At 29.5% G+C, this 17,530-nt stretch overlaps 1 protein-coding gene across 1 annotated transcript in view; it reads right to left on the bottom strand.

Moving 5' to 3' along the window:
* The window catches only part of LOC111622991 (nucleoporin NUP188 homolog), a 139,325-nt gene that overhangs the window by 94,570 nt on the left and 27,225 nt on the right, over nt 1-17,530 (bottom strand). The window contains exons 10-11 of the mRNA XM_023365470.1: nt 10,453-10,521; nt 2,661-2,708 (exon numbers count right to left, since the gene is read on the bottom strand). Of these exons, the coding sequence (XP_023221238.1) occupies nt 2,661-2,708; nt 10,453-10,521 (117 nt within the window). The remainder of the gene's footprint in view (nt 1-2,660; nt 2,709-10,452; nt 10,522-17,530) is intronic.

Below are 17,530 nucleotides of genomic sequence, written 5' to 3'. Positions count from 1 at the left end.
ATCATTCAGCAGTACATACCTGTATCAATAAATTCAATTATAATCAACATCAACTANAAATTTATCTTTTTCTTTATTTTTTTGAACAATATTTAAAATATTTTTTAAAATGTTTAATTTTTTTAGTTCAATTTCCTCTAGTTTTTTCCAGCGTTGTTCATCCATCTCCTCTTGTTTTTTTATATACTCCTGAAACCATTTGGGAGGCTCATTTTTGGAAGAATATGCTTTTTTTCTTTTTTGGTTGGTGGTGCCTGTTTATTCTCCAGGCAATTGTCTGAAGTACAAACATCACCAATTTCCTCAACATTTTCCTCAGTTGCTGAGGATAATGATGATAATAATGTATCAGGAGGAGAGTTTACATTTGATTTTGAAGCAAGGAAAGTGTCTAAATCCTATGAAATTCCCAAAAGGGAACTTGGCCACCTCCAGATCGTTTCATCTGATCTTTCCTCCTCCTGTACATCAACATTTGGTTTCTCCATTTCCTGCCTGACTCTATTGCTGTTAAGTTGAAACCTTTGTTTTTCAGTTTTTGGCTTATTCAACCCCATAATTTTATTTTTTTACAACTTGGACTCTGAAATTGCAAGTCCATTTCTCTGCGAAATTCTATAAGTTTTTTTACAGAGGAAGTGGTCCATGTAGTTTCCTATAAAATATTACATTTTCATTAGCATGTTGATAACTATATAGATTCTTTAATTAAGTTTTCAAAAACTTACTTTAAAGACTATTCACAAAAATATTCAAACTTAAAGTATTTTATCATAAATATGTTAAATGTATAAATGGATAAAATGAATGGTTTTATTTAAGGATAACAGATCTTGTTTTCTTAGAAATAACTGCTTCATAAATGTAAACCATAATTTTTTAAACTCATAAAATATAATACAGTAAAGCATCGTTTATCCAAATCAATTGGGGACTGGGGTTGTTTGGATAACTTATTTTTCAGATAACTGATTATGTACGAAAAAATATTAACCTATACCATGTTGAAATTTTTCTCCAATGCATGTTGCTTTGCGTTGAATTTTCGTCGATGTTAAGCCTAATGAAAATTTTTATAATAATAATCATGGCTATTGTATCATTAAAAATTATTTCTTTATTTTGTACAAACAAAATAAATATATTGAAAAATATAAATACAAAAAAATTATACTTTAGAAATTAATCTAGTATCAAAAACGTTCAATTCACCAGGATAGTCCTCAGAAAAACACCACACAAAAGTGCCAGTGCTGCCAGCTAAAAAACACACACCAACAAAAAAAATATTGGAGTAGCCCAAGACATAGCCAAAGATTGCAGCGCCACAGCACTAGCAGAAATTTAAATTTTCTGGCTGGAACACTTTCGGTTAACCAACGTTTCAGTTGACCGGCTTTCGGATAAATGATGCTCTACTGTACTTACAGAATCTAACTTGTTCACACACTTCCCTGATTCAGTATTCTGACCAGGTAGTTTCAGAGATAGTTGAACCTGTGGTGGAAAATTTTAAATTTTGAGATTTCAGTAAATATATATATGAGAGAGATTTTATTTATAGTTTTTTTTTTCTTATATATATTTACATTGGTATTACAATTTTATCATAGTTGTCTCTAGAATGCTTTAAATGAATAATAAAACATGTCTCACCTATGCCTTCAATATTATTAGATGAGAAGAATACTTCACAGTACTTCTCTTGAAATGTCTCATCTGAAAAATATTGGGTTGAACCAAAAGTTCATTCAGTTTTTAGAAAGAAATAAAATATACTATTTTGAAATAAATAAAAACATTTAATCCACAATGTATTCACCCTTCTGTTCAATAACCTTANTCTAAACATGAAACATGTTTATGTTTAGTTTAAAAAGTTGAAATTATATTTTCATTCTTTCTGTCTTGTGGGCACTAAGAGGACCTTTTAATCAAGCTCATCATGGGTTCACTTTATTAGAGAAGTGGAAAAGAAAGTAAAAAATAAAGAATAGTACTAAACACTAAAAACTTGGAAGAAAATTAGTTTAATTTTTAAAAACTGATGATTAAAAAATTTTTTAGTTTTATGAGAAAGAAACTTGAACTTCTAGTGTTAATTTGATATAGAATACAATTTTAAGTTCTTGCATATTTTTGTCATTTTTGTAAAAATTGTTTCTAAAACATAGCAACTTAAAAAACAATTATTCTATGAACCAATGACCAGTGTGCAACAAAAAAAACAAAAGAGAAAGTTAGCAACTTAACACCAGAAATCAGAGTTCCTTTCACATATCCTTTTTGGTATAAAGTGCAATTAGTTTTTCATTTTTCAGATTTCTCCTCTGTTCAAAGCAAAGATAATTCACTTTCTTTATATATTGTGAGATTTTATGCATTTCCATGTAAAAGTAATTCTTTGAATAGCTATAAATCATTAAGTTTAAATATATACAAGCAAGTTTTTTCACTGTTTATGTAATTGTACATTCTTTTTGTAGTAATTCTGATAATGAAGAAAATGATCCATGAAATTACATAATATTACAAGTATTTTATATTTTCAAAGAAACTCACTGAATATTTTTTAAGGTATAATTTATGAAATAGAATTAATAAAATTATTAAATATTAAAAGAAAAATAAATAATTATAAAATTTAAAATATTTTTTACCTGTTCCCTAATATTTAAAGCTGCCCACTGATATAATAAATGCTCATTCTAAAAGAAATAAAAATATAATTAAAAAGTGAATATAAAAATAAGCAATGATAGAGAATAATTTTTTACTATTTTCTTTCATGTAATATTTGCTTACAATGTAGTAAAATGTACTAATGATTAAAATAAATATTAAAATAGAATAATAATAAATTAGTAGCAAGACATGAGGTTTACAGTAGTTTCAATAGTCAGTAGAAACATATTTAGATTTTGCTACAGGCTAGCCATTAGTTATTTCACTGATTAGTCTGTAGCAAAATCTGAACATGTTTCCACTGACTACTGCAGCTACCGTAACTATAAACCTTATGCCTTACTACTTTATTTGTTGTGAGCCAACAGTTTATGTAAATAAGCAAATCCACACACTCATGCTGAGAAATTTTAGTTTTATTTAAAGAAAACTAAAAGTAACAATAAGAAACTGGTAATGTTTCATGTTCTTGCAATCATCTGCATATCAAGTTTAAAAAAGAATGCATTCAATCCCCAGAACATATCTAATTACAGAAGTTTGCAGCTGGCCCTACTTAAGTTGAAAGTGATTTGACCACATAGGAATGCTATGTAATTATAGTTTACATTTAGTAGTACAGCATGTGCAAAATGATGCACCATGTAATAAATACACTACACACTTGTCCCTGATGCTTTGGCTATAAGCTTTTATAAACAATTTCTGTATTTCTTTTGGGAAATACTATGTACTTATGTATTGACATCATATCAAATTTACAAATTTATCACCTGTATGCAAGACTTTTATGTAAAAATAAATAATTTTTGGAATATAGATACACCATTTTTTCATAGTGACAGTAAATAAAATTCATGAATGTAATTATATAATTAAAATCGAGATTTAAAGATGTGTGAATATTAAAAACTTCATACAGTAGTAATTCAAATATACCTACTTTCAAATGTACATATTTGAATTCATACTTCAAATGCATTGGAGTTCAAATGCCTAATTTGAAAAATTTTCATCTTGGAATGTGTTAAATTTCACAACTGTTATAATTAAATCATACATATATGTGAGGAGCCAAGGACATAGAGTTCAAATATCACTCTTGAAACTCTAGGTCACTTAATCAGCACGCAATCTTTTAGATTGAATCGCAACATCAAAGGATGGCTTCCTAAGACTTAGAATAAAGAACAGAATTTCGTAAGAAACCCACAAAAGTTGTTTTCCTGATATCAGCCTAGATATAGTGTTAGGCACACTTATTTCTCTTTTTAGAAAAATTTTAAATGGGAGGATCGTGAGTAAGTGGAGTGGACATAGGCTCGGTTTTTAGTCAAAGATGAGTCCATATTAAGAGATAACAAAAACATTTAATAAAACAAATCAAATAAACAAAAAATAATAAGAGTACAAAATGAGAAAGCTCCTAACTCGCAAGAGAGAGAGAGAGTTTACATGGATTCTAATGTCATACTACCTTATCAAATATCATAGAAGTATTCATAGTCATAGTCTTCTATTGGAAATGTGGATCAGGAGAATAAATCTTTTATCACTTCCTGTTGTAAATATGGCACTTCAAATATTATGGGAGATAGTCCTTAGTTATATATGGCAATCTTATTACAGAGATAGCCACTTCCGTGGCCAGTTCAGATAACAGGTTCTGCTTCAAACGAACTGCGCGAAAAGGTGTGAAAGCTACCCTTTTTTATAGGGATGGCTGATTCATCTGCACAGAACAGTGAGTAGCTCTACTCAGTCCAGAAAGGAAGTTCATTTCCTCCCTTCCTCAGAAACGAAAAATATACATCCTTTCCATTAAAATTTTATCAAGAAATAAAATATTTTGTTATAATATTTTAGTAATAAATCTAATTAACCCACAAATCTCATATATATGTTAAGTAACCATAGCTGTTAAATTTACACAAAAACTTTCTGTTCAACCCAATGTAACCTTTACTTATTAACCATGAATCCCAGAAGTGCGTAGAAGCAACAGTCTAAGACAAAGATTGTAATATTGATGATTGAAGTAAAAAAAGAACTTATCACAAAGCATGAAAGTGATATGTGTGGTAAATCTGACAGCCATAATTAAGATGCTGATGTCAACAGTGTATGACCAGTAAATGTAATTTTCATTTTACTATACAGTATTTGTGTATTTTATTTGTTTTCATGTTTTAATTTATTAGGGTAGTTAAATGTATTATTTTTAGCTTAAATTATGTGTATTTTCTGTTTTAAGTTTATCAAAATGGCTATTCTTTAGAATCTGGGAATGGACTAATTCACTTTCCATTATTTCTGATGGGAAAAATCAATTTGAACTTTAAACAAGTCAGAGTTCAAATGGCCTCCTGGAAATGATTAAATTCAAAGTATAAGGAATCACTATACTCAAAAACTCATCCTTTTACTTTCATATCTTTTAAACTGTTTATTTTATTATAAATGTTATAATTTTTAAATTAATAACTAAAAACTTTAAGTTATTAATTTAATTTCTGAATTAAGTGAGTGTTTTATTCTTAATATTTAACAGATATAATTATTTTAATAATAACTGCTTGAAGAAACTTTTAAAGAATAAAAATATTTAAAAGATTTTGAAAAATTTCTCATTACACTGGACAACAATGATTTTGTTTCATGCTCAAAATTAGCATATTCTTATGTATTTTCATCTGCTGAATTCAAAAATCACTATAAAAATGACCAATTAGCTCTTGCTTTGGAGCAGTGGTTTCCAACCAGTGGTCTGCAAGAGCTAAAATATGGTCCGCAAAAGATTTAAAACTTTTATTCATTTTAAATTATAATTTAAAATGATTGACGTAATCTAAATAATACAAAATATATGAGAAAGGTTTTATAGTAAAATTTATAAAAAAAATGTTTCATTACAAAATAGTGCATCTTCAATTATTTCAAATTTTTGTTGGTGTTTTTTCTGTAAAACTCCTCAGATCAGCATATAATAAAACTCCACTCTATTATAGAATATATATTTATGCAAACATGACAGCCCTCCTTGACTCAATCAATTATGCTGAGCACAAGTGGAAAATATGTGATCTAAAAGTCATCGCTGTACTCTTAGGAATGCATACTGGGGTACACTAAATAATGTTGCTTTTTATGTATGTGGGACAGTAGGGATAGGAAATCACATTTACATTCAAGTGGACTGGCCTGCAAGAAATCTTGACTCTACTAAGAAAAATATCGTTGCCAAGCCTCTTGTGGACCCAAAAGATGTTCTTCTTCCACCCCTTCATATCAAGCTGGGTTTAATGAAAACTTTTGTCAAAGGTTCATACCTTTGACAAAAGGCATTTAAGTACTTAAGAGACAAATTTCCTAGATTGAGTAATGCAAAGGTTAAGTAAGGTATTTTTGTTGGGCCACAAATTCGAAAACTTGTAAAGGATCCCACGTTTGACAAAGTTTTGGACGGAAAAGAAAAAGAAGCTTGGGAAGCCTTAAAGGGAGTTATTCATGGATTCTTAGGCAACAAAAGAAACGATAATTACTCTGCTCATTCTAAAAGAAATAAAAATATAATTAAAAAGTGAATATAAAAATAAGCAATGATAGAGAATAATTTTTTACTATTTTCTTTCATGTAATATTTGCTTACAATGTAGTAAAATGTACTAATGATTAAAATAAATATTAAAATAGAATAATAATAAATTAGTAGCAAGACATGAGGTTTACAGTAGTTTCAATAGTCAGTAGAAACATATTTAGATTTTGCTACAGGCTAGCCATTAGTTATTTCACTGATTAGTCTGTAGCAAAATCTGAACATGTTTCCACTGACTACTGCAGCTACCGTAACTATAAACCTTATGCCTTACTACTTTATTTGTTGTGAGCCAACAGTTTATGTAAATAAGCAAATCCACACACTCATGCTGAGAAATTTTAGTTTTATTTAAAGAAAACTAAAAGTAACAATAAGAAACTGGTAATGTTTCATGTTCTTGCAATCATCTGCATATCAAGTTTAAAAAAGAATGCATTCAATCCCCAGAACATATCTAATTACAGAAGTTTGCAGCTGGCCCTACTTAAGTTGAAAGTGATTTGACCACATAGGAATGCTATGTAATTATAGTTTACATTTAGTAGTACAGCATGTGCAAAATGATGCACCATGTAATAAATACACTACACACTTGTCCCTGATGCTTTGGCTATAAGCTTTTATAAACAATTTCTGTATTTCTTTTGGGAAATACTATGTACTTATGTATTGACATCATATCAAATTTACAAATTTATCACCTGTATGCAAGACTTTTATGTAAAAATAAATAATTTTTGGAATATAGATACACCATTTTTTCATAGTGACAGTAAATAAAATTCATGAATGTAATTATATAATTAAAATCGAGATTTAAAGATGTGTGAATATTAAAAACTTCATACAGTAGTAATTCAAATATACCTACTTTCAAATGTACATATTTGAATTCATACTTCAAATGCATTGGAGTTCAAATGCCTAATTTGAAAAATTTTCATCTTGGAATGTGTTAAATTTCACAACTGTTATAATTAAATCATACATATATGTGAGGAGCCAAGGACATAGAGTTCAAATATCACTCTTGAAACTCTAGGTCACTTAATCAGCACGCAATCTTTTAGATTGAATCGCAACATCAAAGGATGGCTTCCTAAGACTTAGAATAAAGAACAGAATTTCGTAAGAAACCCACAAAAGTTGTTTTCCTGATATCAGCCTAGATATAGTGTTAGGCACACTTATTTCTCTTTTTAGAAAAATTTTAAATGGGAGGATCGTGAGTAAGTGGAGTGGACATAGGCTCGGTTTTTAGTCAAAGATGAGTCCATATTAAGAGATAACAAAAACATTTAATAAAACAAATCAAATAAACAAAAAATAATAAGAGTACAAAATGAGAAAGCTCCTAACTCGCAAGAGAGAGAGAGAGTTTACATGGATTCTAATGTCATACTACCTTATCAAATATCATAGAAGTATTCATAGTCATAGTCTTCTATTGGAAATGTGGATCAGGAGAATAAATCTTTTATCACTTCCTGTTGTAAATATGGCACTTCAAATATTATGGGAGATAGTCCTTAGTTATATATGGCAATCTTATTACAGAGATAGCCACTTCCGTGGCCAGTTCAGATAACAGGTTCTGCTTCAAACGAACTGCGCGAAAAGGTGTGAAAGCTACCCTTTTTTATAGGGATGGCTGACTCATCTGCACAGAACAGTGAGTAGCTCTACTCAGTCCAGAAAGGAAGTTCATTTCCTCCCTTCCTCAGAAACGAAAAATATACATCCTTTCCATTAAAATTTTATCAAGAAATAAAATATTTTGTTATAATATTTTAGTAATAAATCTAATTAACCCACAAATCTCATATATATGTTAAGTAACCATAGCTGTTAAATTTACACAAAAACTTTCTGTTCAACCCAATGTAACCTTTACTTATTAACCATGAATCCCAGAAGTGCGTAGAAGCAACAGTCTAAGACAAAGATTGTAATATTGATGATTGAAGTAAAAAAAGAACTTATCACAAAGCATGAAAGTGATATGTGTGGTAAATCTGACAGCCATAATTAAGATGCTGATGTCAACAGTGTATGACCAGTAAATGTAATTTTCATTTTACTATACAGTATTTGTGTATTTTATTTGTTTTCATGTTTTAATTTATTAGGGTAGTTAAATGTATTATTTTTAGCTTAAATTATGTGTATTTTCTGTTTTAAGTTTATCAAAATGGCTATTCTTTAGAATCTGGGAATGGACTAATTCACTTTCCATTATTTCTGATGGGAAAAATCAATTTGAACTTTAAACAAGTCAGAGTTCAAATGGCCTCCTGGAAATGATTAAATTCAAAGTATAAGGAATCACTATACTCAAAAACTCATCCTTTTACTTTCATATCTTTTAAACTGTTTATTTTATTATAAATGTTATAATTTTTAAATTAATAACTAAAAACTTTAAGTTATTAATTTAATTTCTGAATTAAGTGAGTGTTTTATTCTTAATATTTAACAGATATAATTATTTTAATAATAACTGCTTGAAGAAACTTTTAAAGAATAAAAATATTTAAAAGATTTTGAAAAATTTCTCATTACACTGGACAACAATGATTTTGTTTCATGCTCAAAATTAGCATATTCTTATGTATTTTCATCTGCTGAATTCAAAAATCACTATAAAAATGACCAATTAGCTCTTGCTTTGGAGCAGTGGTTTCCAACCAGTGGTCTGCAAGAGCTAAAATATGGTCCGCAAAAGATTTAAAACTTTTATTCATTTTAAATTATAATTTAAAATGATTGACGTAATCTAAATAATACAAAATATATGAGAAAGGTTTTATAGTAAAATTTATAAAAAAAATGTTTCATTACAAAATAGTGCATCTTCAATTATTTCAAATTTTTGTTGGTGTTTTTTCTGTAAAACTCCTCAGATCAGCATATAATAAAACTCCACTCTATTATAGAATATATATTTATGCAAACATGACAGCCCTCCTTGACTCAATCAATTATGCTGAGCACAAGTGGAAAATATGTGATCTAAAAGTCATCGCTGTACTCTTAGGAATGCATACTGGGGTACACTAAATAATGTTGCTTTTTATGTATGTGGGACAGTAGGGATAGGAAATCACATTTACATTCAAGTGGACTGGCCTGCAAGAAATCTTGACTCTACTAAGAAAAATATCGTTGCCAAGCCTCTTGTGGACCCAAAAGATGTTCTTCTTCCACCCCTTCATATCAAGCTGGGTTTAATGAAAACTTTTGTCAAAGGTTCATACCTTTGACAAAAGGCATTTAAGTACTTAAGAGACAAATTTCCTAGATTGAGTAATGCAAAGGTTAAGTAAGGTATTTTTGTTGGGCCACAAATTCGAAAACTTGTAAAGGATCCCACGTTTGACAAAGTTTTGGACGGAAAAGAAAAAGAAGCTTGGGAAGCCTTAAAGGGAGTTATTCATGGATTCTTAGGCAACAAAAGAAACGATAATTACTCTCAGTTGGTGACAATACTTCTGGAAAAATATCATTAACTTGGATGCAACATGTCCCTCAAAATCCATTTTCTCCATTCCCACCTAGATTTTTTCCCTCCTAGTTGTGGAGCTGTCAGTGATGAACATGGGGAAAGATTCCACCAGGATATTTCTGTATTGGAACAAAGATATCAGGACCATTGGAATGAAGCAATGCTTGCGGATTACTGTTGGTCTGTGTGTAGGGATGCACCAGAACTCACAAGAGGCAAGCCAAAGGAAAACGATCTCATGAAGTCACTACATGATTCGCTTTACACCGAACCACCTGCTAGGTATTCTTCTATTAATTTAGAACTCTTAGAATGTTAGTGTAATTTTAAAAAAATTCAAAAGCACTTTCAATGTTGTTAGCATATGTAATTAAAATGTATTGTTTTCTCTTATGCTGTTAAAATCACCTATTGTATACCACAAAAACTACAGCTAATAAAAATTTTTCTTTGTCATATTCAATTTTCTCACCCCAAAATTAGTAAGATTTCACTCATGAAATAAAGGAAACATCCAAAAACATTTTTTTTTGTTGTCCAGTGTTATTGACAAATGCATTGTATTTAAAAAGTCAAACTATCATTTTTGTAATAAATTTATTTAAATTTTAATTTAGTTTAACACTAAAATGCTCTCAGGACAAGTGAAAATAATATTTACCACTATTTGCCCATGCAAATCTTTATTAGGAGGCTCTACAGTTAAAAGTTCTTCAAACTGATCCATTATCTGCAAAAATTAAATATATAAATTAATGAAATTAATTTAAAATATATGATCTCCCCTCAAATTAGTACAGTAGACCCCGCTATAACACAGGTTCATATAACACGGTAAAATGTCATCGCCGACTCATGTCACGACAGGATTGGTCAAATCTGGACCAATAGCGGATATTGCACAAACCGTTGAGTTTAAATGAGCAGCAGACCTACTAAAAACCATTTATTATTTAACAGCCATAAAAATTATATTTATATTAATGATGTCTCCACAGTTCAGCGAATTTTTCACAGAAAAATAACTTATCAGGAAATACGCACCCACTGTTCAATGAGCGCTCCGCGATGAAAACAAGCTTAAGCAATGGCATCGTCAAACAGTGCACACTCGATAAGTAATCCTACAATTTTTTGTTTATAGCATAGTTTATGTGGATTATTCCCAAAAAATTATATGTGTTTTGAAAATGTTGAGTCAAATTAGTCTAGAATTGGTTAATTTTGTGGAAGAAAACCTTTCAAACAGCCGTAGCCGCTAAACTGCATTTGTGCCGGGCTGTGATTGGCTCATATATTTAAGTGACACAGGAATTCATATAACACAGAATGTATCTACCGTGTTATAGGGGGGATCTACTGTATTTAGTGTCTTTCCCTGTACATCATACTTTTCCATTAGCAATGGAGTCATGCAGATCATCTATCTAACTCCTTTCAGAGGAAACTTTTTTAATTGAAATAACATGACTTTTGGATTTGCATAAGAAGTTCATATATATAGATATATAAGAAGTCATATATATAGATATATAAGAAGTTCATATATAGTTAATCGGGACCTCCTGCCCCTACACTTTCCATATCTGATCTTAAATTTCATTTACCTAACACTGTTCTCAAGATTAAGGAAAGACAGACAGAAAGATGGACAACAGTGAAAATTTATAGGTCTACAATTTTTTCAAATTGCAGCCCAATTATATGTATAGCAAATACATAATAAAAATATGGTTATTTTATTCTTACATATTTAATGCAGAATAAACATGATTTTAATATGATAAAATATTTTAAATGTAGCTGAGTATTGAAAATGAAATATATTCAACAAATTTTGATTCTGTTGGATTATACTGATAATGGAATATTTGTTGAAGAAAATGAGATCTTTTTATAATTTTCTTGCAATAGATTAGTTACCTTAAGGTACATAGTATGTTATAGTTATGATAGTTATACATAACACAACTATTACAGACATTTTGTTGCAATCAAAAACATGCAGATGAGATTTGTCAGCAATTCAGATGTTTATACAATGCATTGCAATGTGATTTGTAAATCATTCTGAGCATGCACAAAAGCATTCATTTCTCTCAAGAGTGATGAGATTGCATTTTTAACATGTGATTTTGATCTTGTTGTTCATTGGCTTGATGATTGCAACTCATTGAATCAGGTTGCCAACAAGTCAAAGAGTTTGTTCAAACAACACAAATCTGCATATATTCTTATTTTGAATAACAAAATGTCGGCAGTAGTTGTATCATGTAAACTAGTCTTTATGAAGTAATCATCTAATTTATATAATTTTTCATTGTGGTCATGTTCATTTGTGCAATATTTTATTACTTTGTACAAGTTTTCCATTATTATCATGAATTCAATTATTGTACAGTATTCAGTTTTTTAATTCATTCATTAGACTTTCTGTAGTTACAACATGATTATTATGCTTTGATAGCTATCAAACTTTATGTAAATAATCTTCATTTCAGCCATTGTATTTGTCTCTCATTTTTGCTGGGTCATGAATATACTATAATGTTAATTCATAAGCCATCAGCAAATCGTGACATTTTGAAATAGTATAGAATTCAAACAAGATTTTACTTAACTGTTTGCAATACTAAGAAAATTATTTTTTAGATAACTAACTCATTTGTACAATAAAGAATCTAAATGTTTATTGAAACTGTTTCTTTTGTTAAACTGAAGAATTATTATAAGATGTTATAATAATAATCCAATTTTAATAAACAACTTCTCTAATCTAATACAGGTATGCACTGCTTAACAATGGAAATATATTCTGAGAAATACATCATTAAGTGATCATCCTAAGATGGCTCCACACACTTGGTATTTGCTGATCACCAAATAATTGCCTTTCACCACAATATTTGCCAAACTGTTTTTTGTATGGTAAGCACATATATACACACACATGATTATTTGAAATGATTATTTGAAGAACACCACTTCATTGTGGGAATTATGAATATCAATCAATCAATCATTTATTTGTTGTGGCTTTTGCCTTTACAAAGGGGTTACAAAATTCGTAGCAACATTATTAAATACAAACATTGTTACACATAATTGTAAAAGATTATAAGTAAAATAACTTAAATTAGTAGGGCTATGTTAACATGTTCAATGAATAACAGAAAAATTTATAAATTTTATATAACATTACAGAACATATAAATTATCATTGTATAAACAAAACATATTAAAGTCAATTGTCAAAAAAGTATCCTTTAAGTGTTCAGTAAATTCACAATATACAAATAGATGATTCTTAGCATTTTCAAAAAATCTATTACTTAGTGGGCAATTAGAGTAAGCTGATATATTTATTCTATGCCCATTTAATACAATAGTATAGTCATTAAGTCATAATTGTATTATTAAAGATTTAATTTTGTAATTTAAGTTTGATAACAGATAATATTGAGATATCCTTGGGAATGATAGAGAAGTTTAAAAAAAAATTACACTTTTGCTCAATATAAAGAATATCTTGGGCCCAATATTTATCTTTTTAATGACTTGAAAAGTTCAGCTAAAAAGAGTTTTTTATCAGGAAATTGAGCATAGTAAGCAATTGAATAACCTAAATCAGAAAAAAAACATTCAATTAAAGAAGGCCAAGTTACAACCAAAGAATTACTACCTATTAGTTTCAATTTATTATAGACCAACTTTCTAAGATCAAATTCTGGTAACACTAAAATTTTAAACCAGTATTAAAAATGGTCAATGCTAAATGTATAGCCCAGGGGTGGGCAAGAAAAATTTCAATGGGAGTCAAAATGTCGGTTTTGCAAATTGCATGAGAGCCGCAGTTCTGTACTTTTTTTATTCTGTACCACAGTTCTGTACCACAATTTTACTATGTAATATAAATATAATATAAAACAAATATTGAATTTTTTAATAAACATACTTTCACAAAAGTGTGGAAATAAAATTGTAAAAATAATAATAAAAAGCAGAAATTAACACTTTCAGCAAGAGCCGCATGTAACTCAAAAAGAGCCACATTTGCCCATGTCTGGTATAGCCATTGGCGGTCAACCCAATTCAAATCTTTAAACAGTTCCAGGCACCGAACAATTAATATGAAATATCAACCTGATAAATCTCAGTTGCATCTTCTATAGTTTATTGACAAGAGATGGTCCCCAAATAGAAACATAAATCTCAAACTTGAGCGTATCAAGGAATCAATCAAAAGTATGACTTAATAGAAGACTGCTTCATTCTAACCATGAGCTTTATTAAATTAGCAAGATGAAATTTATATTTCAAAAACAATTTATCTAGGTGAAAAGAAAAAGAATCCTTTGGAGTAAAATAGATACCCAAATATTTATAAGACGAGATGACTTCTAACTCAGAGTTAGATAAAATAAAATTTATCAGCTTTTCCCAATCTGCCCCCTCTCCAAAAACCATTACTTTGGATTTAGCCTCATTAATTAAGTTTATTAGACTTACAATAATCCTGTAGAAGGTTAAGTTTCCTCTGAAGGCCTGTAGGTGAACATGAAAATATTACAATATCATCGGCAAACAAAACACAGTTCAGTTCTACCTCCAGTGATATAGATATACCCATAGTATTATGACTGAAAAAAGTCTAGGAGATCATTAACAAATAAGTTAAACAAAAAGGGTTAAGTTGTTCACCTTGTGGAAGACCTTTATTAGCAATTACAGCTTCTAAAACATGATTAACTTCAATTTGTCTTATAAGATTAATAAAAGAAGAAATACCTATCTAAGAAAGCTTCAACCATAAAATATCATGATCTATTGTATCAAACCCTTGACAAATCAATGAATCCAACATATAATTTATCACATTTCTTAATTAAAACTAATCGCATAATTCCAAGAAAAAGGAATAAACTGTATCCAACACCTCTAATCGCTACAGAAGCACCCTGACTAAAAAAAATAACATGAGACCACTCAACCAAAGTCTCAAATGATTAACCAATAACATAAAAAAAATTTTCCTAATTACTCTGATTAGCGATATTGGACAATAATTCAGAGGATCAGAATGGTTACTCTTCTTGTATATCATTTTTAAGAAAATATTCTTCCAAATAGTAGGAAAAGAATAATTAGTTTTAAAATTATAAAATAAAAGTAACGAATTGTTTATAACATTAATCGGGAGAAATTTAATCATCTCAGCCTTATTAGCATCTAAGCCAGGGGCTTTATTATTTTTTAAAGAATGCACTACAAATTGTAATTCATCAAAAGAAAAATTTTCGTCAAGTAATGGATCCATATTGTCATCAGTACAAATGGACAGTACAGCCAAAGATGATCCAGAGAAATAGATTTTCAAATAATCCGACCAATCACAAATAGGAATGTTATTATATGCAAGTTTGTTAGATCTAAATTTATTAACAATCTTTCCAAAATTCAGCAGAGTTTTTAATTTGCAATATCTGAAAGTTAATCTTATTCCAAAACAATTTCTTTTTGGCCTTACAGAGGGATTTAAAATTTTTATTTAAGTTAGAATAAGTAATAAATTGTTGCTTAGATCTTGATTGCCTAAATGATCGCAGAGCATGATTTTTCTCTCTTTTCAATCATAAACAATCAATGTCAACCAATACTTCACAAAGTTTCTTGAACAATCATATTTGACATACATACCACTTTGAACTATGGATTCAAAAATCATGTCAACAAAGGACGAATAAAAGAAGAAAGAACCAAAAAGAATCTGCTTTTAAAATCTGCATATCTCTTGGTAACATTATACAAATACTTGTCTACACATGAAGGCTTCCACACATAATGACAAATTTCAATAGTCGATTCCTTACTAAGAGAAAGAGATTCAAACCAGAAAGCAATAAAAACTGGGAGATGGTCATAATCAAATTTATTCAAAACCTTAAAGTCCACTATATTATCAACTAATTCCAAGTTTGTAGCTATCAATAACTGATGCACATGGAGGAAATAAACATAAAATTAGCAGGTAAATCGATAACAAATTGACCATTTAAAAGAATCAAACCAAAAGATTTAACTAAATTCAAAAAGTTCCTTCCCCTGTAGTTAAAGATCACATCTTTAGACTCTCTATGATTATAAAAATTTAAATTAGGACCTGTATATAATGTATCTATTTCGGAATCAATTCTAGCATTAGAATCACCGAGAATCAAAATGTCATCATCTTCCTTAAAATCAAGAATCAATCTATTAAGATAATCAATGAATCATGTTTATTTATAGAAATATATACCAAGACAATTAGAAGTTTAGAACAATCATTAAACAAAAGTTTATCAAATGTAAGTTTAGCAATAACAAAATTATTGGAAAGATGACAAATTTCCAACTTACCAAGCTTTCAAGAAACTATTAAGAACAAACCACCAGATAGTCTTCCACTCCCTCGGATTTGTGAATGAAAGATTCAGTAAAATAAAACTGAGAATCTAACATTGAAAGAAGGGTTTTCATCAAAGATATCATCCATGTTTTGGTTATACCAATAATATGATATGAAAAGACAAAATCAACAAAACTCATATCAACAAAATTAGTGTATAATACACCTTGACCATTCCAAGATAAAACCTTTAATGTAAAAAAATCTTCTGAACAAGGGATAACAGGCAAAGTTTTTAGTTTTTGTCCATTTGACAAGCCACCAACTTCCCTGGTAATAAAAAAGGTTCAATCTTCATCAACTTGCCATTCAATAAGTCAAACATAAAATTATCTCCATCAATTGTTAAGCAATCAGTTCTCATGAACACAGATTTACCTGTCACCTTAGCTTCTCGATAAAAAGGAAGGTTCTTTTTCTGAATTCTCAATCTCCAAAGTAAATCGTCAAATACCTTACCCTAGAACATTTATCCCTCATTCAAATGATGTGTTCATTTTGGTAAATCAGTTTTTTTATTGAAAACATCATCAAGTTCAGTGACTATCAAATTATTTTTTGAAACTATTTTAAGAGCTTTCACTAAAATAGAGTCACCATTGGGTCTTTACACAGATGACAGAATGTCAAAAACCAAAGACAGAATTTCCGATGAATTACCCTCCAATCCAGCGATAACAATATTACTTTGCTGACACTCATTATCTGATCAATCCAAGAGATAAAAAATAAGAAGTCTGAGTAGTAGAAAACACATTTGAGTTAGACAGTTCTTCCACCTTCTTCTCCACATTAATGAGACAATGTTCAAAGTCTTTATGTAAATTTGCCAGCCAATCAAATTTAGTAGCCAAATCCTTGAGTTTAGTCAAAATGCCGTCAAATCTCTCCTCCAAAAAGAAAAATAAATTTTGAGGTACATTAGTAGATGAGGCCAATAGAGGAAAAAACAATTAGTCATTGGAATTTTAGAGCCGGTTCACTAGGAGATCTTGTCGTTTTCCAACAGACTATATGGATGACTTTGAAAGAGGGGAGGAAGGAGGTGTCCGAGACATCAGGCCAAGATTAGATTCCATGCAACCAATTAGTAATAAAGAACGTAGTAATAAATATATGTCAAAATTTTTAGAAAAACTGAAGTAAAGATACACACAAAAATTGACACAAATCATATCCAAAGTGTTAGAGTTCATTATTGACTAGCGCACTCAAAAACCCACCAACACTGATGACATTGCATGCACCCTTCCCAGGAATTATGAATATTTGTCTGAGATTTGTTCCTTTC

Source organism: Centruroides sculpturatus, unplaced genomic scaffold (assembly GCF_000671375.1).
Source record: "Centruroides sculpturatus isolate CEXI.00-Female unplaced genomic scaffold, Cexi_2.0 scaffold289, whole genome shotgun sequence".
Classification (NCBI taxonomy): domain Eukaryota; kingdom Metazoa; phylum Arthropoda; class Arachnida; order Scorpiones; family Buthidae; genus Centruroides; species Centruroides sculpturatus.
This window is presented reverse-complemented; position numbering and strand designations above follow the sequence as displayed.